At 38.9% G+C, this 25,049-nt stretch overlaps 2 protein-coding genes and 1 non-coding gene across 6 annotated transcripts in view; 1 reads left to right on the forward strand and 2 right to left on the reverse strand.

Annotated features, from left to right (window-relative positions):
- Nucleotides 1–219: 219 nt before the first annotated feature.
- Nucleotides 220–23,364, reverse strand: LOC144628586 (contactin-4-like). Of its 2 annotated transcripts, none has more exons than XM_078486698.1 (17): nucleotides 22,663–23,364; nucleotides 15,386–15,473; nucleotides 13,819–14,100; nucleotides 13,066–13,350; nucleotides 12,646–12,751; nucleotides 11,762–11,943; nucleotides 10,928–11,194; nucleotides 10,176–10,463; nucleotides 9,444–9,764; nucleotides 8,647–8,952; nucleotides 7,292–7,588; nucleotides 6,684–6,805; nucleotides 6,179–6,368; nucleotides 4,975–5,259; nucleotides 4,184–4,287; nucleotides 3,628–3,817; nucleotides 220–2,047 (listed from the first exon to the last, which is right to left on the reverse strand). In XM_078486698.1, exons 2-17 carry the CDS (start codon nucleotides 15,453–15,455, stop codon nucleotides 1,929–1,931), a joined length of 3,414 nt encoding a protein of 1,137 aa, XP_078342824.1. In that variant the 5' UTR covers nucleotides 15,456–15,473; nucleotides 22,663–23,364; the 3' UTR covers nucleotides 220–1,928. The 2 variants fall into 2 exon arrangements, with proteins under 2 accessions (XP_078342824.1, XP_078342825.1); XM_078486699.1 differs by lacking the exon at nucleotides 22,663–23,364 and adding an exon at nucleotides 18,888–19,291.
- The window catches only part of LOC144628649 (uncharacterized), a 90,394-nt gene continuing 67,723 nt past the window's right edge, over nucleotides 2,379–25,049 (forward strand). For 2 of the 3 annotated variants that reach the window (XR_013566277.1, XR_013566276.1), the window contains exons 1-2: nucleotides 2,379–2,407; nucleotides 5,138–5,298. The gene's annotated coding sequence lies outside the window, so the exon portion shown is untranslated. Of the gene's footprint in view, nucleotides 2,408–5,137; nucleotides 5,299–8,608; nucleotides 8,717–25,049 lie in introns of those variants that run through there. The other variant, XR_013566278.1, reaches the window with a different exon arrangement.
- On the reverse strand, nucleotides 14,532–14,604 carry Trnai-gau (transfer RNA isoleucine (anticodon GAU)). Its single transcript has one exon. It is a non-coding gene; the product is annotated as a tRNA-Ile (tRNA).

A 25,049-nucleotide genomic window follows, 5' to 3' on the forward strand; every position in this document is an offset into this window, starting at 1 on the left:
GACGGGGCCTTAGCCATAAACTCGTTCCCACTCCATCTTGTTCCGCTTTTGCTTTAATTGGCAGAAAAAGAGAGACGCTCGGTACTAGGTTGATGGAATTGTGATTCCCCCCCCCCCCCTGGATCGGATGCTATCCCATTACAGATTACCTGTCCCACATAAATTTGGTTAAAGGAAATCCAGCCAGTATCGCTCTTTAATAAAAACTTGCAAGTTTATTTGTAGTTAGACAAATTTTGTGTCCTTAGCCATCTACTTCGCAGCTTTTATTTAGGCTGTCACGCAAGGCACTCAGGATGAGAAAGGTTGCGTGACATCCCAAACAACAGCATTGAAGAAGATAAATCAGCTATAGAAATTTGTAAAAACAACGGTGAACTAAACATTGAGCATTTTATAACAACCTCAGTCTTGTAAAGCAAACAAGTTCTGTGTGTTTCTAATTACAGGTTAATCAAACTAGACAACACAACCAGTGTGACTGCACTTAAATTAAATGAACGTCGCTGCCACGCAATTAAAAGAAGCTGTTTGTCTTCACACTTGCTTCCTATTTAATAGGTGGCTGAACAGAAAAGAATAAATTGCTAGGGCTATTTTTTTTAATCTAGTTTAAAAAGTAGGGTGTGAACACATGCGTTATTTCAACCAAAAATGCCTATTAAATCTCTATTCAACTCGTGTTTACACGCCTTTTATATAAACCGGCATATTTTGGCCAAAACCCAAAATTATGATAATTATTCTGCATCGGACAAATTCAGTAATCTTTTTAGTATCTTTTTCATTTTAAAAGCGCGTGCTTAGCAAACCACATCTTCGTGAATAATGACTTCATAAAACTCACGAATTTTCGTATATATTACATCTTTTATCTGGCTCATAAATTCAGAACCATATACTTTAAAGTAGTTAGATCAAAATGACTTTAATTATCATAAATGACGAGAAATCGCTGGATTGTTGCTGTCGAGCCTTAGTTATAAGCAGGAGCTTATTACTGGGCTCCTGTTATAAGTTAACATATTATCTGTTATCTGAAGCCCAGACAGAATGCACCGATCAATTTTAAGCCACGTAACATCCGTTTGGTGGATATTTTGGGGCCTTATTCATCCTCTGCCAACAAAATTAGACCCTCCCAGTTTCGTGCATGCCTGTCTCAGTTTTCTCCTTGAAAGTAACCTGCGATCAGGTGTTCTTTTTTGCAACGCCTGATCGCAGGTTACCCTGATAGGCGAGTCACAAAATACGCAAATTTACTATCTGGAAAAAAGTTGGCCCGACCCCCAGGGGTCATCGTACCTCAGAGTTAGGGAGCGCCGACTGGAGGGGCTCAGGGTAACTGGTTTGAGCCATTATAAGAGTTTAAAAATGATCGGAACATTACATTTATCATATCATTACAGACGTTGGCAGTTTGCTTTATATTGTAATTAATTTAAATATTAAAATATTCAACTATTCTTGTTAACTGAAATTGAACAATAACGTGTTACTTCACGGGAGCTAACGGTTCTCCACTTCTTGGAAGTAAATATATTAAATTGTCATTGGTAACTATGTACTCAATGTATTTGTAGCAAGTTAAATAACTGTTCTTCCTCCATTTGTGCTCAGGAACATATGATACCAGAATCGATGTTCTTGTTCCTTGACTCTGAAATATTTTCCCTTGTCTTTAAAATACTGTTAACATTGTCACACCTTTAAGGCTAAAAATTTGTGTTATTTAGCCTGGGTCACTTGGTAGTTAGAAACGTTAAGCATTTTCTCGGGAGTCTTCCGAATTAAGCTGCCGGCGCTGTCTAAAGCCAATTCTTCCTCCATTCCTTGGATTTGGCAGTTGTTATCACATTCCTCGATCTCAACAGAGATTTTCAAGGGATCACGTTATATGTAACGACAATTTTTTCTCCATCCCCGTGTTATCTGGCCTGTAACCATTGCAGGCTCATGAAGAACACAAGCTGTGAACACAGAAGCAAAGTACTGGGACTATCAAAGACACTTCCTGACGACTTTGTTTTTCTTGCTCGCACTTGAACTGTAAAAAAAAAAACAAAATAAAATTAATATCAAGTCATTCATGATCAGATGGCGATGGTTGTCATGTCATATCTTTCGAGGGCAAGAGACGACTCAAATTTCAGGCGACCGCTAGTTGATGATTTCTTATATTCCTATATTCTCATCACCTGTTTACTCGACATTTCATCGAAATTGTAAGGAGAAACAAGACAGTGATCTGCCTGTGGAGCGGATGCCATTTGACCCCATACGCTTCTCGGTTCCCCCACGCCACTCCCTTCGTTTCTTACGATTTCAGCCAGGCGTTCTTAGCGGTGAGGAGCAGGGGACTAGGTTCTATGCGAGGTGCAGCGTGGAGGGATTTTCAATTATTCAGGTGAGTAAAATTCCGTTGTTTTTATGCCATTTCTACAGTTTTAAGAAGTCTTACGCGACTTTTGTGATATGCGTAGTTGTTATTGTTATTCGAGCTTTGCTTTTTAGAGAACGTTCGTTCGAAATTGGGTTTATAACGCGTCGTGCGACAAATGCAGACCTTGCACTCCGGTTAGCCTTTTTGAGTGCAGTGGCCCATTTCTCGAAGGAAAGCAAGTTTTAGTTCTCTGTATCTTAAAAACAGAGAAGTGTATAGGACTGAAACTTTGAATGAAGGGAACCACTGTTCATATTAAAAACAGGTGAATAAAACGGCCGTGTACATGTAATCGTTTAAAAAGGTTTTAGATTTTGTTATGGCTTTCCCGGACCTTCGAGAAACGTGCTCCAGTTTACGGTTAGCTCTCAATTATGGGGACGCGAATAAGGCCTGGTTCACACTAGCGACATAACGACATAACGACATGGACATAACGACATAAAGAAAAGTTCAGTTCTTTCCTTATGTCGTTATGTTTATGTCATTATGTTCCAACTATGTCGTTATGTTATGTTGTTCACATTGGTGACATAAAACATCAATGTGAGGTGCTTTTTGCATTTGCGTGACCTTGCCGTTATGTCGTTATGTCGTTAGTGTGAACCAGGCTTAACACTTCAAAAAGTCTGGAAAGATTTCTTTATAGCCCCATTCTTATTTTACATTCAAATTCTTCCACGCATACGAACGACAGTCATGAATAGAACGAGTTACAAGTTTTTATGCATAACCTAAGTACGTGGTTGTACAAAAATCTTGCAAGAGCCTGCAAGGTCTGCATTGCACATTGATAAATACACAGATATTGGGCTATTGCATTTAATATCATATCCGCACCCCCCCCCCCCCCCCTGTTGAGGACTGGTCTTTTCAGGCCTTTTATTCTTACCCCCAAAGAAATCCGTTAAAAACGTCTAAAATGCCTTATACCCCAATAAAATTCTTTGCAAATGTGCTAAACCCTCACGAATTCCACTAGAAACACGTTATTACTCCTAAGAATTCCATAACTTTTCACCCATTCCCCCTGAAGAAATCCCCTATATTTTTGTCTTACCCAAGGAAATCCACAGGTTTTTGCCCTTACCCCCGAAGAATTCCACTGTTCCTCAACAGGTCGGGAGCAAAAATTTTATGCAATAGCCCAATTTGAAATTCTGTTTTCAATTAATGTAACTGACCTTTTCCTGCACTAACTCGCTTGGATTTAGGACCAAGAATATAGTGCCCTCCATGAATTACTTTGAAGGCTGCCAACTGAAAATGATAAACCTTCTTAGCATCCTGACCAATTATTGATATTTGTTTTCTTCTTTTCAATTTGGCAACATCAACAGTTTGCATGTCTTCTTTAGTACTCCAGTAAAATATCTGAAAGAAAAAATCATGGGCTGTTAACGGATGTAGACAACTCTTGATCAGAATCTATAAATTAAACTGACAATCACATGTAGTGGTGGATCTAGGGGTGGGGTCACCCCCTCTCGCTCACCCCCTCCCCCATCCCAGCTTATTGGTGCAAAAAGGGCTGCCTCACCTATTTGAACTTTTAAAACCTGACAAATTTGTATGGAGTTACAGCGGTTCAAATTTGATCAATACTCCATACTTTTGGAATGTAGTTTTTGTAGATGGTTTGCCTTCCTCTCCACCCTAAGTCAAGACGTTTCGAGAAACTGTGGAGGGGCCAGGGTCTATTGTTTACTTTATTGTCAATGCTAACTTTGTTGTACCCACCCGGAATCCTTCAATATCTGTCAGTGAACTTTTCCATGTTAATAGCACTTCCTGGTTCATGTCATGAAACCCTGCTGTCACATTATGGGGTGAACTTCGAGGTGCTATAAAGAGAAGATATAATTTTTAATATACATGTACAATATCTTGATTTTAGTTTCTGACAACAGCTCTGACTGTTTTATATATAGGTGTGGCAAATAGTAAACTGTGAGACAGTAAGATAAATATTTTTTTTATATGCAATCACAAAAAAACATTGGAGTGGTGAGATCTGTGAAGTAGACTTTTCCCACATAAATTATGGTTGAATGCCCATAAACAATGGTTTCATGTTGAGGCTTGGGTGGACAAAAATACAGTAAATATATGAAAATTGGGCATCCCAGCCTTGACTTGAAACCATTGTTCGGGGCTTCATAGCATAATTTGGGAAAAGTCTATTTGACTACTGGTAACATTCTGTGAGATGTATGTTGTTTGAAGGACTTTTTGCCATGTCTCTATATCAGCTATCAGCTATGTTAAAAAGGCCAAGAGCTAATGACCTGTTAATTATTGACATCATATATTGTGTGGTTCCAGAAAATATCCCTACTCTTACAGAAGGGATTGGAAATTCCTGGGAGTGGGGGTGTCTTAGAGACTTAAAACTTTGAAGGAAATATGAAGCTTAATTGGAATTTTCAGAGGGGGTGGGGGCCGGGGGGCCGGGCGGCCTTTCGCGGAGGGAGGTATGGACAATTATTTATGGAAATACATATTATAAATCACTTAACTGTGATACTAACCTGCTGCTAGATCAAAAGTTGCCATTGCCGGCGGACCTTTGCCGATTCTATTCATTGCCAGCACTGAAATTTTGTAGGTGGCCTGCGTGTCGAGCTGGGGTATTCTTAATTCAGTGGTACTGTCGTTTGTTTGCCATTTCATCACCTTCCCCATTTCTGGTAGTTTCAGGGCAGAAACTTGGTAGTCAGTGATGATGCCGTTAGTTTTTTCTGGAGGACTCCATTGAAGTGCAACGTATGACTTGTTTTGTACAATAAGGGCAAGTCCACGTGGTCTTTCTGGGACTGCAAGTAACAAGGAAAACAACATCATATTTTAATGAGGTGGGTCCAAGCATTTGATCCAATATACTGAGACTCTAAAGTTGGAGCCAATTTTCGGCACCACCTTGGTGGAGCATGTTGGATGGAAGTGTGACTGAAGTCACACTTTTTGCCAGCATGACATGATGCAACATTTGAAATGTCATGTTGAACAGTCTAACATGTTGCAAAATGTCGCATTCATGATGTGGCCTCAACATGTTGAAACATTAGACCCAGCAATGTTGGATCAAAATGCTAGGGTAGTTGATCTTGGTTTCACTCTGAATTTGGAAACATTCACCAATTCACCAAGCTCTACTAAATAAAAGGTGTTGTTTATTAACACCATTTGCACATATAAATACCTCTGAGAACATACATGATAATATAAAGAGAAAAGCTAGCAAACATTCAATTTACAACATACTGAATTAAAAAGACTATTGTGTACTAACAAGTTCCTGGACAAAGAAACCTTTGTCCTTTTGCCCTGCTGCATAATCTTGTGCGATTATTGGTAGTGCCATTAAATTCTGTGCAAGTGTGAATATAGTTAAAAGTTTACTTTAATTATGCATCGAAAAGATTGCTCACAAAGAAGTTAAAAACAAAATACATAAAGTCATATTTATCTGATAAGTGCAAGTTGTGTATTCAACCGAAATGGCTGATTATTCAGGGCAGATTAGATCTTGCACGAAGTCATAATCAAGGGTTAAATTTTTGCAAGAAAATTAATAATCAGCTTTGTCCTTTTCAAGATGCCCTTGGGTAGATATTTACCAACCAGTTTATTTGCATGACATTGCTTTACATAAGCTTATAGTCATATTGACTAGCTACAGTAGTTGGATACTTAAACTATTTTATAAGTTCAAAACACACATAGAAGGCTTACTTGATTCAGGTGTGGTCAAGGGTCCCACAACATTACTAGCCGGACCATCACCCACACTGTTATAAGCAACGACTTGAAATCTGTAGGATGTGTAAGCTTGTAGATGTAAAGTGGTAGATGTATCAATTGTTGCCTTGTATTCTGCTTGAGGCGGGGGTGTTTGGCCACCTGGAGATTTCCAGAAATACACCTGAAATAAAAGGGGAGAAGCTAAATTAGTCACTTAATGATCTTTGTGCCATGTAACTTTTAAAAGTTTGTTTTAAAGTCCTTGGGTGTGAAGTTTTGCATTTTTTACCAGTTAATAATTATTTTAAAAAAATGCCTTGAAATCGTTACTTACAGGCCTATATAGAATGCACATAATTTTACGTGTTTAACACAAAGACCTTAAGCTTCTTTGATATAGAAGCTACAATAGCTTTGTAGAAGCTTGTCTACATTAGACCTCCTGGGCATTTATTCAGTATACGACTAGTGATAAATGATGTCAAACTTTCAATACCTTGTATCCTAACAGTTTGCCACGTACTGCCTCTCTTGTATCTGGGACTCCAGTCCATGTTGCATAAGCTGATGTTGGTGATGTGATACGGACATCAAGATCCCTTGGAGATCCCACGGGTACTGTAAAGACAAAATAAGTGAGAGGTTTAGTTACCTTTAAGGCAAACCTTTTTATGGGCTGATACTGATTGAGATCTCATCTCCATTATGCCAGTGTCTTTGAGAAATTGCAACATTCGTCCTCACCTGCAAATTATGTATAACCAAAATAACACTGACACTGCAGACAGCTAGTCAGTTAAAAGGGAAAAAATAGTTAAGACATAACATTTTGCACGCTAACTTTGGCCTCTTCCCTCCATGTCAGAGCATAAACCAATGGCAGAACCCTTCCACTGTCCTCTGTCTCTCTGGGTATATATAACACATACCTTTGCAGTTTTAAAATCACAAACTTTATAAATGCACGATGTACAATGGCACAAATGACCATATACATTTTGTTTCAAGCTCAGTGTCAACAAGGTACACATTTCAGTGTGTTGCACCTGTTCATGCTTTGATATAATATTAGATAGAAGAAACTCTACTGTGAACTTTACTCACTTTTTTCCCCAGAATAACCAAAAACAACTGGGCTTTTAGGTCCAAATCCAATGTCATTAGCAGCTTGTATCTGGATCATATACTTTACATAGTAATCTGCACCATACACATCCAAAGACGAGGCATTTTTAACTTCATTCCGAAACAGCTGCCCCTTGCTGTCGGCCCTTTGGTGATAGACAACGTAGTAAAAACCAGGACCACTGTGGTCGATGGGTGGGAGGGGCTGCCATGTGATCTTCAGTGTAGAGGGGGATGTTCCTACACCTCTCAGATTGCTAGGATATTTGCTAGGAGCTGTAAACAGTGATGACATAATTGTAAAATATGAGAACTGAAGAAATCAATGACTATATATTGCATATTTACAGTCTCTGTAAGGTCCAGCATAAAAAGAAGTTATAAATCACTCTCTAGTAGCAGTGGGTTTGTGCTGAAATCCACTGGCAATGGTTGACCACTGACAATGGTAAATGCTCATTCAAATGAAATATTTTGAGCAGTACTTTCAAAGCTATTGAGCAATATTTTTTTGTAGTACTGTAGTACGCTGTACAAGGTGGTTCTAACTTTAAAGTCTGTGAATGAAACCATGTGTGACCATTCAAATGCAAGCTACTGAGCAATACTTTCATGTGGTACTGTTTATTACGCTGTACAAGGTGGTTCTAACTTAAAAGTCTGTGAATGAAACCCTAGTGTGTGACAATTGAAATGAAAGCTACTGAGCAGTACTTTCATGTGGTACTGTTTATTACGCTGTACAAGGTGGTTCTAACTTAAAAGTCTGTGAATGAAACCCTAGTGTGTGACAATTGAAATGAAAGCTACTGAGCAGTACTTTCATGTGGTACTGTTTATTACGCTGTACAAGGTGGTTCTAACTTTAAAGTATGTGAATGAAACCATGTGTGACCATTCAAATGCAAGCTACTGAGCAATACTTTCATGTGGTACTGTTTATTACGCTGTACAAGGTGGTTCTAACTTAAAAGTCTGTGAATGAAACCCTAGTGTGTGACAATTGAAATGAAAGCTACTGAGCAGTACTTTCATGTGGTACTGTTTATTACGCTGTACAAGGTGGTTCTAACTTTAAAGTATGTGAATGAAACCCTAGTGTGTGACAATTCAAATGAAAGCTACTGAGCAGTACTTTCATGTGGTACTGTTTATTACGCTGTACAAGGTGGTTCTAACTTTAAAGTCTGTGAATGAAACCATGTGTGACCATTCAAATGAAAGCTATTGAGCAGTACAAGGTAAAACACATGCACGAAAAGATGCATTCAATGTCTGAGAAAATCTATTTTTCAGGTGATAAAAGTATTCAAAGGTCTATTGCAAATACTAACCTGCAGCAGGTGCTTGGAAACTAGGGGATGGAGCACTTGGTATACTGTTGCCAACAACATTGACAGCAACAACACGGAACGTATAGTGTACCCATGGAGACAGGGCAATTTGTGTCCAGCCTTTCTCGGGCTCAGTTTCCTCGGCAATCACTTTCCATGCTGTGGGAGCAAACTGTGTGGTGTGCTCAATGATGACTTTCTTTATTGGGCTTTTGTTTGACTTTCCCAGGGTCCATGTAACATTGACAAATTCACCTCTTGTGTTTCCATGGTTGGTGTTCACATTTGTTGGTGGATCTGGAGGACCTGGCATAGATAGGAAAAAATTGAATTCTACTCACAAGTTCACTAGGTATCAACACATCTAGAGCTTATTACTTTTCCATAGCTTGAAGCCACTAGGAATTATGCTACTGTCTGTGCATTAAAGTATAAAGATGATGTCAGTGAACAGATATTGCTAATCAAAAGTAAACTATTGGCTGAAGCCTGGTTTTCACTAATGATGCAAGCACAAGGGCAAGGATAACAGCTCTTATTTCACAAGCACATTGCACAAGCGCATTGCATTTTGATCCTCATGCTTGTTCGTGCCGCAAGCACAGTAGTAGCTCTCATAACCTTGTTGTAGCTGATAAAAGCTCTCACAACCACGTTCTACTAGTCCTCTAGTGTAGCAGTTGCTATTGTTTTGGGGGCTAGGGGCACGATGGAACTCCACTTTACATACACCCAGTGTTTTTAATTATGGTGTCAGAATATTGATCAACAACAAAATTGCACATAATTTGTTTTACCTTTAACTATCAGCAAGACATTCTTAGAAGCGATGATCTTTTTATTTCCCACTATCTGGCATGTGTAGAGCCCTGCATCAGTGTATTGAGCTCCTGTGATCTTTAAGTAGCCTCTCATGTCGCTTGTATATGACAATCGGTCAGTGCTGTCAGTTCTCGTGATTTTAACACGAGGGCTGGACACAACTGGAACAATGTATTTTGTCCATTGAAATGTGATCTCTATTCCACTAATTGTTTTAACACCACACATGATCCTGATGTTTTTGCCAAGGACAACTGAAGTGGATCTATTCATGTTGCTGGTGAAGATGATGTATTCTAGAATAAAACAACAGACAATTGGTTAAATTAGAGCGGGGAAAATTTAAGTTAGAGTCAGTGGCCGGAAATTCAAAATTATTATCCCTTTTACCCTAAAGCTCAACATCATATTAGCGTTATTGCTAAGGTGGGAAGGGATAACTGAAAGCCGTAATAAATGGCTTTTCAGTAGAGCAAGAAAATTGGTTATGTTAATGAATATGCTGGGAATTGGAAGACCATACGTAACGTCAGAACTTTGCAAAAAAAAAAAAAAACACTTTACACCACACTGACATAATTTTGAATATAAATTGGGAAAAGAAGCGAAAGATGCGTGGGGGATATGGATATCTGAATTCTTGATACACCCACAATAATTTATGTTTGAAGCAGAACTAAAGCAAAACAAACAAAATTAGACCTTACCAAGAACGTTGAGATGTCCCTTTCTTGTGGCTTTGCCTAGTCTGTTGGAAGCCTCGCAGATGTAATATCCAGTGTCGGCTTTGGTAACATTACTGATTCTCAAATTTCCATTTGATAAAATCTGAAATTTTCCTGTACTTTTGAGGTACATCAGACCATTAAACAGCCACCGAATGACAGGCTTTGGTTCTCCTGTTGGGTTACATGCTAGTTCGACACTTGTGTGGATGAGAGCATTTGTATTGGGCTCTGGTGCTTTACTGCCTGGCCCAAATCCAGCAGGAATTTCTGGTGAAATAGAAGGGAAGAAACTGATCATTTGCTAGTGTCTAATAGCTAAAAGGTACTTTCTTTATCACTGCTCTGTATGTTTGGAAATTGTTAAGTCATTTTGCTCTCATTAAGCATTGACATTCAGTGCCATTTTGAATATGTATATACACACTTTCTGAGCCAGTTCATTTATTTCCCTAAAGTCAGCCACTCAATCAATAACATCTATTGCTCAATCAACCAATTAATCCATCCATTCGTCCATCCATCAGTCAATCACTGTGTCATTCAGTCTGTCCATCAGTCAAACAGTCATTCAATTAGACTGTCTGTCTGTCTGTTCTTCTGTCGGTGTCCATCAGTCAGTCAGTCTGTCAGTCATAGTCAGTCATTCATAAGGCTTGCAGATTGCTGTTTACGCAAAACACAAAAAATTAAGAACGATATTCACAGCTTTCTTGAACTATTTGACATTTTACCTGAAACAGTAAGCTCAATATCAGCATGTAATTGGCCATGTTTGTTGTTAACAAAACACTGGTACATGCCACTATCCTGACGTGTCAAGTCTTTAATTGTCAAATTTCCACCAGTAATATTGTGCCTGTTTGTCCATATGAGAGGTTTGCCATTCAAGAACCATGTGTATGTAGGGCGTGGTATTCCATAGCCAATACATGGTAGGGTGACTGTGGTGTTCGATCCTGCTGTGGTGTCCTGTGGTTTTAGGATCCACTCTGGTTTAGCTGTAGAAAAACAGATCACTTTAAATGTTATTTGAGAAGATCTGCACAGTGGGTGAAGTTTGTTCTTATCCGTAGGAAAGAAGACGTTCACGTATAAGCTGCAAGGCGCATTAGTACTGGTTTTCTTATTTAGTGTGAATTGGCGAGAAGTATTAATTATTCCTCTGGATTATTGTAGATTTGTCAGGCATCCCAACAATTCATGAGTATCCATTTATACTCCTGGGATGCGCAGTGGCCTAATAGTTAGTGCACTGGACTTCATATCAAATGATCCAGGTGTGAAACCTGGCAGGGGTCACTACATTGTGTTCTTGCACAAGAGACCTTACTCACAGCGCCTCTCTCACCCCACTGGTGAATTATAAAAACGTACTGGCAAATTAAATGTTGTGGGGGAGGGGGGAATCCTGCAAAAGACTAGAATCCCATTAAGAGTGGGAGTAAAATTACACCTAGTCGCTTAATGCTATGGAAACCAGAGATAAGCGCCATTCTAATGGGTCACTATGTTTTAACACAGACTTAACCTATACGCTGTCACTTAATCACAGAACGACGTTGTACCTTCCATTGTAATAATTGTGGATTTTGTGTCTGACTGTCCTGACCGGTCGCTCGCCTTGCACTTGTACTTCCCTGCATCATCTGGGCCAAAGCTGTTCATCACCAGTCTGTTGATATTCCCAGTTGTTTTTCCTAATGTTGTGTGTAGTCCTTTCTTCCTCAGGGTGATTTTGGGAACTTGTCTGAATTATAAAACAAAACAGTATTGTTGAGCCTTCGCTAGAGCTGCTGCTACTATCTGCTGCTACTGCCACTGCCACTGTTACTGCTACTGCTACTGCTACTGTTACTGTTACTGCTACTGCTGCTGCTGCTGCTACTGCTACTGCTACTGCTACTGCTACTGCTACTGCTACTGCTACTACTACTGCTACTGCTACTACTACTTCTACTACAACTACTTATGCTACTACAACCACCGCTCAGCTGCTGCTGTTGTACTACTGCTGTAGTGTATTGTACCACTGCTAGCTGCTCAATGCTACTGCTATTGCTACTACTGCTACTGCTACTTCTTCTGCTACTGCTACTGCTACTCCTGCTGCTACTGCAACTGCTTCTGCTACTACTTCCACTGCTCAGCTACTGCTGTTTTACTACTAATGTACAGTACTACTGCTAGCTGCTCGATGCTACTACTACTGCTGCTACTGTTGCTGCTGCTGCTGCTACTGCTACTGCTACTTCTTCTACTATCTCTTCTGTGACTATGCTACTATTGCTGTTGCGTCCACTGCTACCATTGATGCTTTTGCTACTGATTCTTTTTCTGTGGGTTGTTGATGCTGCCGTTCCTTCGTCTTCCACTACTTCTGTCACTGTTAATGCTAATTTCAATGCTTAATTTAAAACACTTACATCAAAGCTGATGTGATGGTACTTACTTTCCATAAACAATACACTCCAGAACAAATTTCTCTCCCTTTAAGGCCGTCTTTGGTACACTGAAATCATCAGCTACTCTTGGTGGTTTGTTCAATGGAGCTGTACCTGAGATGAAGGTATTATAACAAACCATCATTTGATGCAGTCCTGCAAGTCTCTGTTCAATCATGGACATTGGGTGATAATAAGATATACATTATGCTTATCATGCAAACTTAGATTATGATCTATTTGTAGCTATGCTAACGAGGTATAAATTATGCTAATAGTGTAATCAGAACAATAAAATGTCAGCTCTGTAATTATGCTAATGATGCAATTCAGAACAAATGACGCTTGTAATTTTGGTAATAAGCTATAAATTATGGTAATGATCTAAATTATGAATAATTATGTCAGAAAAGATGTAATTTATTTACCTGGCGTGAGAAACACAGTAACTGTTCTGACAACTTTCTTCTTTATGAACAAGTTGGTGACTGTGCATTCATAGACTCCCTCATCAGCCTTCTCTAGAAAAGCAAAGTGCAAGTCCCTCTGTTGGCTGATTGCTAGGTGTGCTGACTGGCTCGGCAGCTGTTTTCCATCTTTTTTCCACTCGATTGTACGGTATGGGAAAGAGTCTGGTGCCTTGCAGCTTATAACGGTGTGCTTTCCCTCTTCCGCGTCGACCACCCAGTCGCCGACTGTGAAGGGATTAAGATCTGGAAATGACAGACGTTGTGTACGTCAATTATTGAGCAGGTCTAACTATATTAAAAGGGCTAGGACACAAGTGTTTTTTCCAGTGACTCAAAAAGTTAGAACCACCTTGTACAGCATAAGCAACAGTACCACATGAAAGCACTGCTCAATAACTGTCATTTGAATGGTCACACACTAAAGTTTTAACCACAGACCTAAAAGTTAGAACCACCTTGTACAGATTAATAAACAGTTGCATATGAACGTGGGGTCACACACTTCGGTTTTGTCCACATCACGTACAGCGTAATAGCTACATCGACAATACAGTTTGCAAGCCGTTTCACTCTGTGAGCTAAAGGGGGAGTGAGCCATGCATCCATCAATAAGGGACATCCAGACCGGCTGCAGATCTGACAGTCTTCAAAAAAAAAAACACCCAGCATCTTCATACAGTACTTAAATAACGTAACAGTTCAATTACTTACATGCAAATTTAACAGTTGCCGTCCTACTAATAACCGCCCCTTTCCAGTTGGACACCATACAGTAGTAAGAACCTTCATCTCTTTCTTTTCGTGCATTCTTCACATGTAATGACCCATCGCTTGAAACTTGCAAGTCCGGATACCGCGCGGTATTGACCTGCCTGCCGTTACGATACCATGCGACAGAGGATCCTAGGGACTTGATGCATGAAATCCAAAAACTGGCCGTTGATACTGTAACGTCTTGAGGCTCGCTTAGGATCACTGGCTTTAGGGTGCCACCTGGGGGTAAATGGTGTAAATTAAAAAAAGTTGGCGTAAAGGAGGTACGTTATGTATGAGGAGCTGAGAGGCGCGAAGATCTTTAAGTTAGCGCATTGGCGTATTTGAGCCCTGGCTAGGGTAGTTAATGATAATGATAATGCATTTATATAGCGCATTTTTCATATGTATATATGTTCAAATGCGCTTTACACATACTGTAATTTACTACACAATTGCAAAGGCCAGACCACAACACCGGGAGCTTCGTGCCCTACTCTTTGCGAATAATGTGTGGGTTCTTTAACGTCCCCTGTTATAAGACTGAAGGTACAGGAGACGGGACCTACGGTTTATCGTCCTTTTCCGAAAAGACTAGAATGTCTAACCATTTGCAGATGAAATTACAAAAGGAGCACATTTTCCTCAGTTATTTTAAGACCCTGAGTGTTGGTCCGGTCTGGGGTTCGAACCCACGACCTCCCGCACATCAGTCCGGCGCTCTACCAACTGAGCTAACCAAGCGGCGGTAGTTGTGCCGTGTTCTTGTGAAGACAATTTACCTCTCTAAGCTCAGGAGTATAATGTCTAACAGTGGAATTTAAGGGTAGCACGACATCAAATTGTGAAGGCCTAATGGTAAGCGTGCTGAACTGCAGTTAGAGCATTGGCCGGGGTCACACGGGCAAGAAACCCAACCGACACAATGCCTCCACCCAGGTGTATTAATGGGTACCGGCGAGTTTGATGCTTGAAGGTAACCCTACGATAGGCTAACATGCCAATCAGGGCTATTCAGAGAGGAGTAGAAATACTCCTACTTGCTTAATGCTACGGAAACCGCGATAAGCTGAAGCGTTGATTGCGTAATGGGGTCGAACGCAGACTTAACCTTTGACGTCAAATGCCAGGGATAATCTACGATTGATCAGCATCCGGTCTAGAGGAGTAGCAATACTCGTAGTTGCTTCATGCTACGGAAATCGAAGTTAAACGCCAACCTGTTGGGCAAACATGCTCTGAAAAGACTCTACTTTACTCAGGGATGCCACATCTTGAAAAACGTTGCCTAAGTTCGCAGTTCGTAATCGATATTGCGCTATGCATCAAAAAAAAACTGTGTTGATATCTTAAGAATTCCGAAGTGCGAAATAATGAACATGGTGTCTATTCGCTCTTTTTAATTGAGTGAATTGATGATGTTTAAACCGCAACTATCTTTCACTTCTATTAAATTATGAAACGTTTTTACTCGCCCACCGACAAAGCACGGCAGTTTCTTTGCATGTGAGGGTCTCATACTAACCAACTCTCAAGAGAAGCAGTAGCAGAAGGAACTTGATGGCAAATACATTATTCAACCGCCTGACGTTCATGTTGTAGTTGATTCATACCTAAATATAAACAAACAAACAAAATCAATGGATAACTAAACAAACACCAATTACTGTGCGGTCGTAGCGCGCGAACCTATTAATACAGAAAGAAGCCACCGTGTTTCTGTGACCTAACTTCATGTGTCTTCTTGCAAATAAGTTTTTAAAAAGTTTGTTTACAGGGCAATAGATTTTTGCATTGTACAAAATGCCAGCGTGAGTTAAATTTATACATCGACTAAAGTTCCAATGTAAACTTATGATCTGTTTTACCGCGGGGGTGCTAATTTAATTTTGGTAGCCCACGGGAAGACACTCTTAATAGCGCTAATTGAGAAGGTGGAAAAGATTATTTAAGTATAAAGAGCGATCTTATCACTGCCCCTATTTTTAGTACAGGTTTAATTTTATTGAACGTTAAATTTAGAATTTAGGATTTCAGAATTTCGTTTAGTCTACGTTTTAAGATTTTTATCGCAGATAGATCTAAAATAATTCAGAAAGTTGTGCTAAATGATTCAGGTACGTGCACCTCTGTATGTTTGAAACGATGAAGGCTTGGGAAAACCTATGATAAAATAATTTTATACTAGAATTTCATTTTGTGCCTCCTAACTACAGCATTATTTGTTTTTTTTCGGATCGCTGTCTCGACATACATAAAAGCCGCTCTGATGGTTAAGAGTAGAAAATGATATTTGTAGTATCGTTATTGCCTAAACTGCAACTTTTGTGCGCCTTTTAAATAACTTTTTAGGAAATCGTAGATTTTTCGATAAGCCGCACACATGAGCAGTTAACTTTCCTACAGTTGCAGTTGGATATCGTAGTCGAGTTCTTTGTGTCTATTCAGTTAGAAACATTTTGTTGATTATTGCTCAGATATATTACGAAAAGTGTAGATCATCGTGGACTATTAAAAACCCGATTTTATTATTATAAGAATAAACCAACGATTTGTGTCAGCCTTCGCTGCCAGGAGGCAGACATTTAAACGAACATTGCAATTTTATAGCGCCCCTGCGTTGAGCACAAAGTTGCTACACTTCGAAGAACAAGTTTAAACTTTGCTGTTCATAGACACAATTTTGGTTCTTATACCAAGATAATTTAGACCGCAGTTTTATACGATATCAAAAAATCTTATAAATTTTAGTGTACCTTGTGTTTCTGAAATCCAGATTTTGAGAAATACTTCGCGCATTCTTCAGTGATCATTCCCTGTCATATTCAACTGTGCTACAAAGTAACTTCGTTAATCCCAGCAGGTAAAAGAATGTTATTTTAAAAACTTGTGGTCAACTGTACCCCGGGTGTCGGAAATCGAAATCGCGTGAGTAAATCGAAATGGAATCTGGCACGTGAAATATATTTTTGTTATTGTGGCCATTTTGTGCAGAAAAGCAAACAGTTCGCGTGACATATATAGTTCGCCTTTAAATCATAATTAAAATCCCTTGAAAGATTTACGCCAATTTGTGACAGATTATTCGCTACCGGCATCCTGTGCTAAATCGGCAAAAGAACTGAAAAAAATCGGCTATCTTAAAATACGTTGCACTCCTTCAGCTTACTGAGATGAAGTTTTTACTTCGGAGCACCGTTCCAATGTCAAAGTTTCGAAGCTGAGCTCTTTTGAAAGTACAACAATTAATGTTTTACCTCGGGCGGAAAATTTCCAAATATTTCGCATGCAAAAACCTCAAAAGATACCCGCGAATCTTTTACCGCGCTCGTAAATTTGAATTTTGCCACTAGTGGAAATTATATCGCAATTATGTCCTTGTACTTGCTGTGTTACAGAAATGTAGCAATTAAATTGCAGTTTAGGCTGCAAGGAAAATTGTAAACTGTACAACAGTGTTTCCAACTTTGAGGTGAAGCTCTTTGTTTTAAATATCACTGGGTGGTGGCTCGAACACAGAATTGGCAGGTATGTTTTAAAATAGTCTTGTTTACCCAACACGCTTATAACGTATTTATTTGATTTTACCAGCTCGTGTGCCGTACCTGTTGCGATTATTACAGCGCCGGCAGCCCTGATTAACCCTACCCGCCAACTCGTGCAGCTTATTAAATATTTTGTCTTAACTGCGTGCGACTGCCTCGCTACCGCTGTTTTGCGAATAAAGGGACTTCATTCAAAGGGCAAACAACAATTCATGGAAGAAAAAACAATTGTTCCGTTGCCTAGAAAGCCACATTTTGTATTCAAATCGAGCCTGGGAAAATTTCTGCGTTGTGATATCTTTTCAAAAAGGCCAGGTTGATTTAAATAAGTTAATCTTGGTTTTGTAAAAAAATATATACAAATAAATGGAATTCCTGTCTTATGGAATAAGTCGGTAATCCGAATAAAGTGTTTCATGTTAACTAGTTTTCAAAATTTTTTATAAACATTTTCGAAAGTTATTACTTAAACTTTCAACATTTAGGTAATACGTAAAGTTTTCGATGCGATTTATTGAAGGTAAACTTAATTGTGAGTGCAAGATAATTGTTGAATTCTTTTCCTTAAACGTTTTAAAGTTTATATTAACGATTAGAATTCGCTCGCGCGTGGTAAACTAAATTAGCGGGTAAGCTCTCTATAGCGAAGCTGAAAATTTCTGTTATCATAAACAACATTTCGCTCTTATTCCGAAGAAAAGCCCACTCATTTTCCTTTGACAAAAAAGGGTCTTTAAGTCCCACACTTGATTGATATGCAAATATAGTTTTCTAACACATTCATAATTGAAAAGTGTCAGATGAATGGAAATTTCTATAGTGCAGTGAAAACAACACTTAGAAACCTCGTTATTGCTTATCACCTGCGCTTAGATTCAATTGAAACTTCTATTTTATTCGCACGCGTTGAATAAGTTTCATAAATTTCTCAGACCTGTCGATACTTTTCACGCTAATTTTCTTGTGCTGGAGTTTTCTCAAATTTTTCTGATTTGTTTTTCCAAAAAGCCGCAGGTCGCAATTTAAACAATTTTAACACTCGAAATGGCAGTTCGCGCGCGCGAATAGCAAGTATAAATGTATATATGTATAAAGATTTCAAACGAGAGGTTTATCATTTTTCGCATATACGATATATGTGTTTAATTTGTCTGAGGATTTCACTTTGTGTATTTATGGTTTGTGGTATATTTTCACACGCTGAGAGATGAAATAAAAAAATCTGATCACAATTTCCGCTCTTGTCAAAATCGTTAGATTAATCATTGAATTTTACTTGAAGTTTCCAAGCTTTGAAAGTCAAAACAGAAAAATTCCCCTAAATTCATAGTGTACTAGGAAAACCCAGCATCTTTTACAAGAATACTTTGCAGTAAGGATTTAACCCGCACTTAAGAGAGTTAAAATCGGATTAAATTTTAAAGGCGTAAAATTGAACGCGTTTAAAAATAGTATTCGTACTAGTTATGAGTGTTTACATACCTTGCTGAATTTCATCTTTTTTTTCAATTCTCGATAATTTTTTCCTCTTTCTTTAGCAGTTTCCTCGAAACCCTTGTTAACTTGAAATGTTTCAATCGATCTCCTTTGAAGAACAACCACAGGCCCAGAGGTTTAGAATTAACTTGAAGCAAAACGTTTGCGATCACTACAGTAGCGCGACCGATATCAAAATGTTAATGTTATGGAGGGGGTCGGGTTATCTTGAGTAAATTATTCCTCTCGCCAGATGTCCTATAGCCGGCTAGATACATTTACATAGTTCAATTAACACTTTTGTAAAGATTGCTTTTATCCAATTGTTTGCTCGAGATGATGATCGGCATAACCGCCTTCACTTTCTTCCAAATAAACTTCTATTGTCGGATTTTATTTCGTTCGCCGCGTTTGTTTAGGGCTTTCCTTGTCCTTTCGTACCGGCTTAGAGCTATTAAAACGAGCGGGAACTCTTAACTTCATATCAATTTTAATTTATCGTATCTAGTCGTGAATTAAATTTATCGCAAGTTTTGTTTTTTTTAGAGTTTTTCGTGTGGTCGTTGTAATAATTAAACTTGTAGTCTTGCTTTGTTTTCATCATTTTGCCCCGCAAAATTGGGAAAAGTTAATTGAAATAATCTATTTTTCTACCCTATCTGACTTGGTACTTTTTCCGCAGAACAACTGATTGGCCAAAGTCTGCAATTACGGCGAAGAAAGGTTTTTACAGAGCAAAAGATTTTTAATTTGCGGCGTGTTCAGGTAAATTAGTTCAGAAAGTCTAAGTCAATTTTATATATTATTCACGCGTTGAGAATAACTACAAAAATCACTATCGAACCAAAAAACAAAGACATAAAGTCTGCGAAGACGGCGATAAAAATTTTCGGCCATTATAACTGCTTTGGTTACATTCAGAAAGTGGTCGCGAAGGTGAAGATTTTCTGAAATCAATCGATCGCATTTCTAAAGTCGCTGGTATGTCTATCAATGCTATTTGTTTCTGCACACTTAGCTGAATGGACATTTAACCTTGGGTGAAGCGACTTTCGGCGGCATTTCGTACAGTGTTTATTCGTATAGAAGTAAAAAGCGGCAGGCGAGAGCTCGCTATACGTAAACGAACCCCATCGGAAATCTTTTGTTGTCTTCCCATCGTAATTATCTTCCCAATCGAACAGCTGCCTGCAGTTGATAAAATCGCCACACTTCGTATATCGTTTTAAGCTTTAAAGAAGCTGTGTTTTACTGGGCGAGGAAAACTGCTTTTGTGCAGGGTGAAATTGGAGCGTTTCACTTGACTTCATTTGAAAAGAAACGCATGTAAGGTTATTTCCGTCGCTTGCAGCTGCACTGTGAAATTTGTTTACCCTGAGCGAAACCATTGACGCGAGGCACCGTGAGTTAGCTAACTTCTCTTTCAATATAAAACTGATGTAAGAACAAAACTGAGTTTGAGAAATTATATAAAGAAAACTTGATAGTGTAAACTCGCTCATTCAGGGGTGTAATTCGACAAATTATTTAACACTTTCACACCTCCGCCCCTCTGCTCGAATCCAAATTTTGTTTCGCCAAGGTCCTCAACCATTCTGGCAAACTTTCAGATCAGTTCCTTAGTTAAAAAGAATTCCACGCGCGGTTAAAGCACTGATTGCTTCATCGAAACATGTTAAAAAAATGAAAGTTGCAGAGCGGAACATATTAGCAATTTCATCTGATCACGCTGAGGATCTCAGCACGATTTTAAACAGATGTACTTGGCCAAAGCGGCAATTTAAATTTCACGTCGCGTGATCTGTCTTAGCGATGTTTGCAAAAATTTAATCCACCATTCGGTTTTCGATGAACGCGTGCGTTTTGTTACAATTTTTTTATTAATTGTGCGATAAGTAATGAATTGTTTTTCTAATAGGGGTGGGTTTCTTAATAACAAGAAGCCGCCAAACGTTGTACGAGATGGAAGATTCACTGTCTCGCTGGCATTGTTTGTTTGTAATTGTCCTTATCTAATATGTCATCTCGTAGTGAGTAACACAAAGATTGCTGTGGAGTGAGACTTGGTTGAAAAGAATGTTTAGATAACTTTCCGCGCAGCTGTGCAGGGCGAGCACGATTCTTATTGGCGACAGCTGGCTGTGAATTCACTTCTAAGTGGATTTTTTTCTTAGATTTAATAAAGGAAAACCTGCTTTCTAAAAAGAAGAATCAACTCATTAACACCATTAACATAGGTGTCGATAAGTGTTCTTTAACTATATTCTAATTCACGCGCAAATAAAATACTTCGAGTATACTGCCTTCCGCCCTCTTCTGCGTTTTCATGTCCAACGGAAATGCACCTTTTTCCATGTAACTGTGCTTAATGATATAAGCACGTTTAATAAGGACTGTATCCACGGGCTGATATGGCGTAGTTATCAACTAATAATACCTTGGTATTGTAATTTCATTGTAGTTATTGTTAGCATTCCATGCGGTTGTTTTGAGCAAGTGGCTCGCCAGCGACACGGCGCAATTACAAATGCGAAAAGTCACTGAACGTTATAGACATGAAACTGGTTAGTTCGACGCAAAAACTGATTAAAATCTCGCCTTTTCATTACGTCCTTTCACGCGTAAACGGTGATTCGAATCGTGAGTCGAATCGGAAGGATAAAAAATCTTATGCACGCCGTGAAATCCCATTTAAGGCTATAATCGTTTTTGTGATATCTCCAAGAATAGCTCATGATAGCCAGCGAATGATATGATCAAATCGCGTTAAGTTTCGCCACCAATTCGTCTTAAATTAGATTTTTCCCGACTCGTTTAATCACTGTTGTACTGCCTCTCGCTATTGTTTAGACACTTTCGTAGCCCCTCATGGGGTTAAACGTATGGTAAACATGGTTTCTTGCCGATGAAAGTAATTCTGAACTCGTTAGGCACGCGAGCGATGAATAGAATACCCGTTTTAAGACCCGTCCAGTGTAAATGATACACTTACAGAATGGCTACCAGTGCGGTATGTAATGTTGGCTCACCCCGGAGTTGTTTTTTACCACAACATTCTCTGTGTTAAAGCCACGAACCGCAACACACTGTTCCTTTTAAATTATTCTAAGCAACATAACTACAAGCAAATTGTGAAAGACTCGTGAATATGCGGAGGATGAGTAAAGGGCTCATCCCAAAGTGAGATATTTTTAGTCTGGCGGTGCACCGTAACCCTATATAAGCACTGCTGTCATTTTAATAATATCCCAAGACTTAGAACTGTTGAGTTATCGTACTTTAAGAATGTACAAAATCGATTTCAATTACACAATGAAAAGAATATTAAACAGTTTGTGAAAATCGGCGCCAAGTAGGTGCTGTTATTTGAGGACTGAAGCAACACAGGAGACAAGAGTCTCTTAAAAGCGAAGAATGCGATTTTAGAAAGAAAAACAAGTTCGGTGCTTATACAAGTGACTCCTGTGCTCCATATAAACAGCATAGGAAAACAAATACTCAAGCCACAATTCAATGGCCGCGCCGATGTTACACTACGTTGAAATATGTACTCGAGGGTTAATTCTCTTTGTCAGCAAGAAACGCTTGAAAGCGCGCGCACGGTTCTTAGAGAGGCGCGAACTTTTAAGCGGCGATCGAACCCACCTGACAGAAATGTAGCCGCGAAACTTACACAAACGGCGAGTAAAAAAAATAACCCGCTAGAGTGTTTAACAAAACAAAGCACTTATGCCAAGCCTGTTATTAAGCTTCTTACTGGCTTTTGCGTGGCTTACCGTACCTCACATGTGATGTCCTGTATCATGTCCATCCAAGGATCCGAGGTAGTGAGAAGCCCTTCAATGAATGATCTGCCACTCGCTACTCCTTGTGTAATACATGGTTTGTTGTGGCGAAGTAAAGGTTTCTTTGCACGCAGCGGGGTTGACATCAAAACAATGGGTGATTGACAGGCGGCCTTGCACAACAGGGATGTTAAATTAAGAAAGAATGCACTAAATCAAATTTCCGATCATTTATTTTTAACGAGCTTTACTCGCCCTGCGCTGCGAGGTTCCAAGTTGCAACCGTATTTAGTGCGATGGCCCTTTATGCGCGCGAGAAAAAAAATCACTGCCTTGAAACAGTTTGTCACAGATAGTCCCACCAGATCGGCGCTGGCTTTGCTAAGAGTTATTTACAGCTGTATAATCTCGATAACGTGGGCGATTTATTGGGGCCAGAAATTGACCTTAGAAATGCAAGAAGTGATCTCTTTAACATGTACTTGACAGGCATTCTCTTTTTCACCACACACGCGTTTTGATCGAGTTCGCGATTACCTTTGGTTAACTGGTTGTTTTGAAAGCTGTCCTGTTATCAGTTTGAGTTCCTTTGAGAAGGTTTGGTCTTTGTTTTTTAAACAAAGATTTACACAATAGAAAGCGTTTCTGTCATCAGATCTTTTATGACACCGTTAAATGCTTTAGTTCCGCTATTGAAATGTTTATTCTCCTGACAGATAATCGTATATTTCTCTAAATATTTTTTGAGAATTTTGTGTTTTATCAAGGCGCATTCTCCATGCAATCGCCGCCTGTCTGGTGAGCAAAATAGTGGTATTGAATTTGTTATTCAAAGAGAAAAACATTATCTTGTATAACAATGCTCCTTTCTAAGGTATCATTATAAACCAGCTATATATTTTTTAATAAAGCATCTTTTATGATATTCTACCAAAATCAGGGTAGTGGGCTCCTGGCCAAATTTCCGTAACTAACATTTAAAGGAACTTATTTAGTTTTAATAGTGAAAGATTACCGCCCAGTAACAGCACACGCGATGCTATTTAGATGGTCATTAAACCTGCTGTAGTGCTTGAAATCTCCAAGGTCAGCTTCAAAAGTATTCAATTTTCACCGCTAAATCAGTAGTAAAGTTAAGAGTATTGTAGTATTAGGATCAACTAAAAAAGATTTCCAACAAGTGATGATATCCTTTGGTAACTGATCTCCTGCGTAAATGAATTTTATGAGGTAAAAGACACTGAATCAGAAATGATTTGACGAGTTGGGAAGTTGAAGTTGATCTAGATCTCTGTAATTGTATCTCCTTGAAAATTTGGTACAATGCGACCGGATTTTTTTTATGATAAAACCTTGCTCAAGTGGAGTGTTTCTCGCATTAAGCTTTTATCCACTGATGAAAAGCTGCGTGCTGCGGTGTTAAAAAGACATTGAGATAAAAAAAGAAAAATAGGCCACCTGGAAGAACTTAAGAGTTTTATCTCGCCCTGAATCAACGAAAAAAAAAAAACGCTTTTTCAACCAACATACAAATGGCGAAGTTGAATTGAGGTATACATTTTTACAAGATATTATTCTCGAATTTAGATACTCTACTCTATAAATTTTAACGTACTTTTGTACATCACATTTTCTATCCAAAAAGCCATCTAAGCTTAGAGGAAAGGCAGAAACATTTCGAAGTCTCTATTGAATCATGAGGAATCGTATCTTGGCCTCTATTTATGTTTTATCTTCAGCCAAAACTTCAAGTCAATTCAAAAAATCTTTCAGGTGGCCTATTCTTTCAGGCAACACTTTTAAAGTTAACCTTGATCTCCAAGGTTTTGTTTAAGTTCCCTGTTTACTTTTGACAAGTGGTTGAAAAAACTGTTAGTGTGATTTTTATCAAACTCCTTGAAATTGATATTTCCCTTGGCGTAAGTTTCGTTTTACCAAAACGTAATTGTGGCCTATCTTCACGTGCTGCAGGGATTTAAAATGTTTTCCTAATTGTCGACATTTTGAGGGATAAATTAATATATATAATCCGCTTATGACAATCTATCCTTGCGATGCATGGTCTTACATCCCATTCAGGAGAAGTAGAAATACTCCTAGTCACTTCATGCTTATGAAGCCAGGTTAAGCTCCGGCCGCATGGGACACTCGCCCATTGCAGACTTCGCCTTGTTTTGGCTTGTGTTTTGCGTGTTGGTATTTTAAAATGTTTTGAGTCTTTTGATTCATGCCTAATTATCAGCATTAGCCGGGGGATTTATTTTATAATCCGCTTATCGCAAATAAGCTGCACTGATCAGAATCAAGATAAACCATCGCAAACCAAGCAAAAAGCAAAATAAAACTAAAAAAGATTTTAATGATGACCTTCAGTAACCCTTTG

The sequence above is a fragment of the Oculina patagonica genome, chromosome 10 (genome assembly GCF_052425735.1).
Source record: "Oculina patagonica isolate OP01 chromosome 10, crgOcupat, whole genome shotgun sequence".
NCBI classification, from domain to species: domain Eukaryota; kingdom Metazoa; phylum Cnidaria; class Anthozoa; order Scleractinia; family Oculinidae; genus Oculina; species Oculina patagonica.

Excerpts from the sequence above, each read along its gene's own strand:
- LOC144628586 (XM_078486698.1), bottom strand. The coding sequence starts at position 15,455 with ATGAACGTCAGGCGGTTGAATAATGTATTTGCCATCAAGTTCCTTCTG. Across the intron at positions 14,101-15,385 it reads ACTGCTTCTCTTGAGAGTTG|GTGGCACCCTAAAGCCAGTG; the intron begins GTTAGTATGAGA and ends ATTTACCCCCAG. Across the intron at positions 9,765-10,175 it reads GGGACATCTCAACGTTCTTG|AATACATCATCTTCACCAGC; the intron begins GTAAGGTCTAAT and ends GTTTTATTCTAG.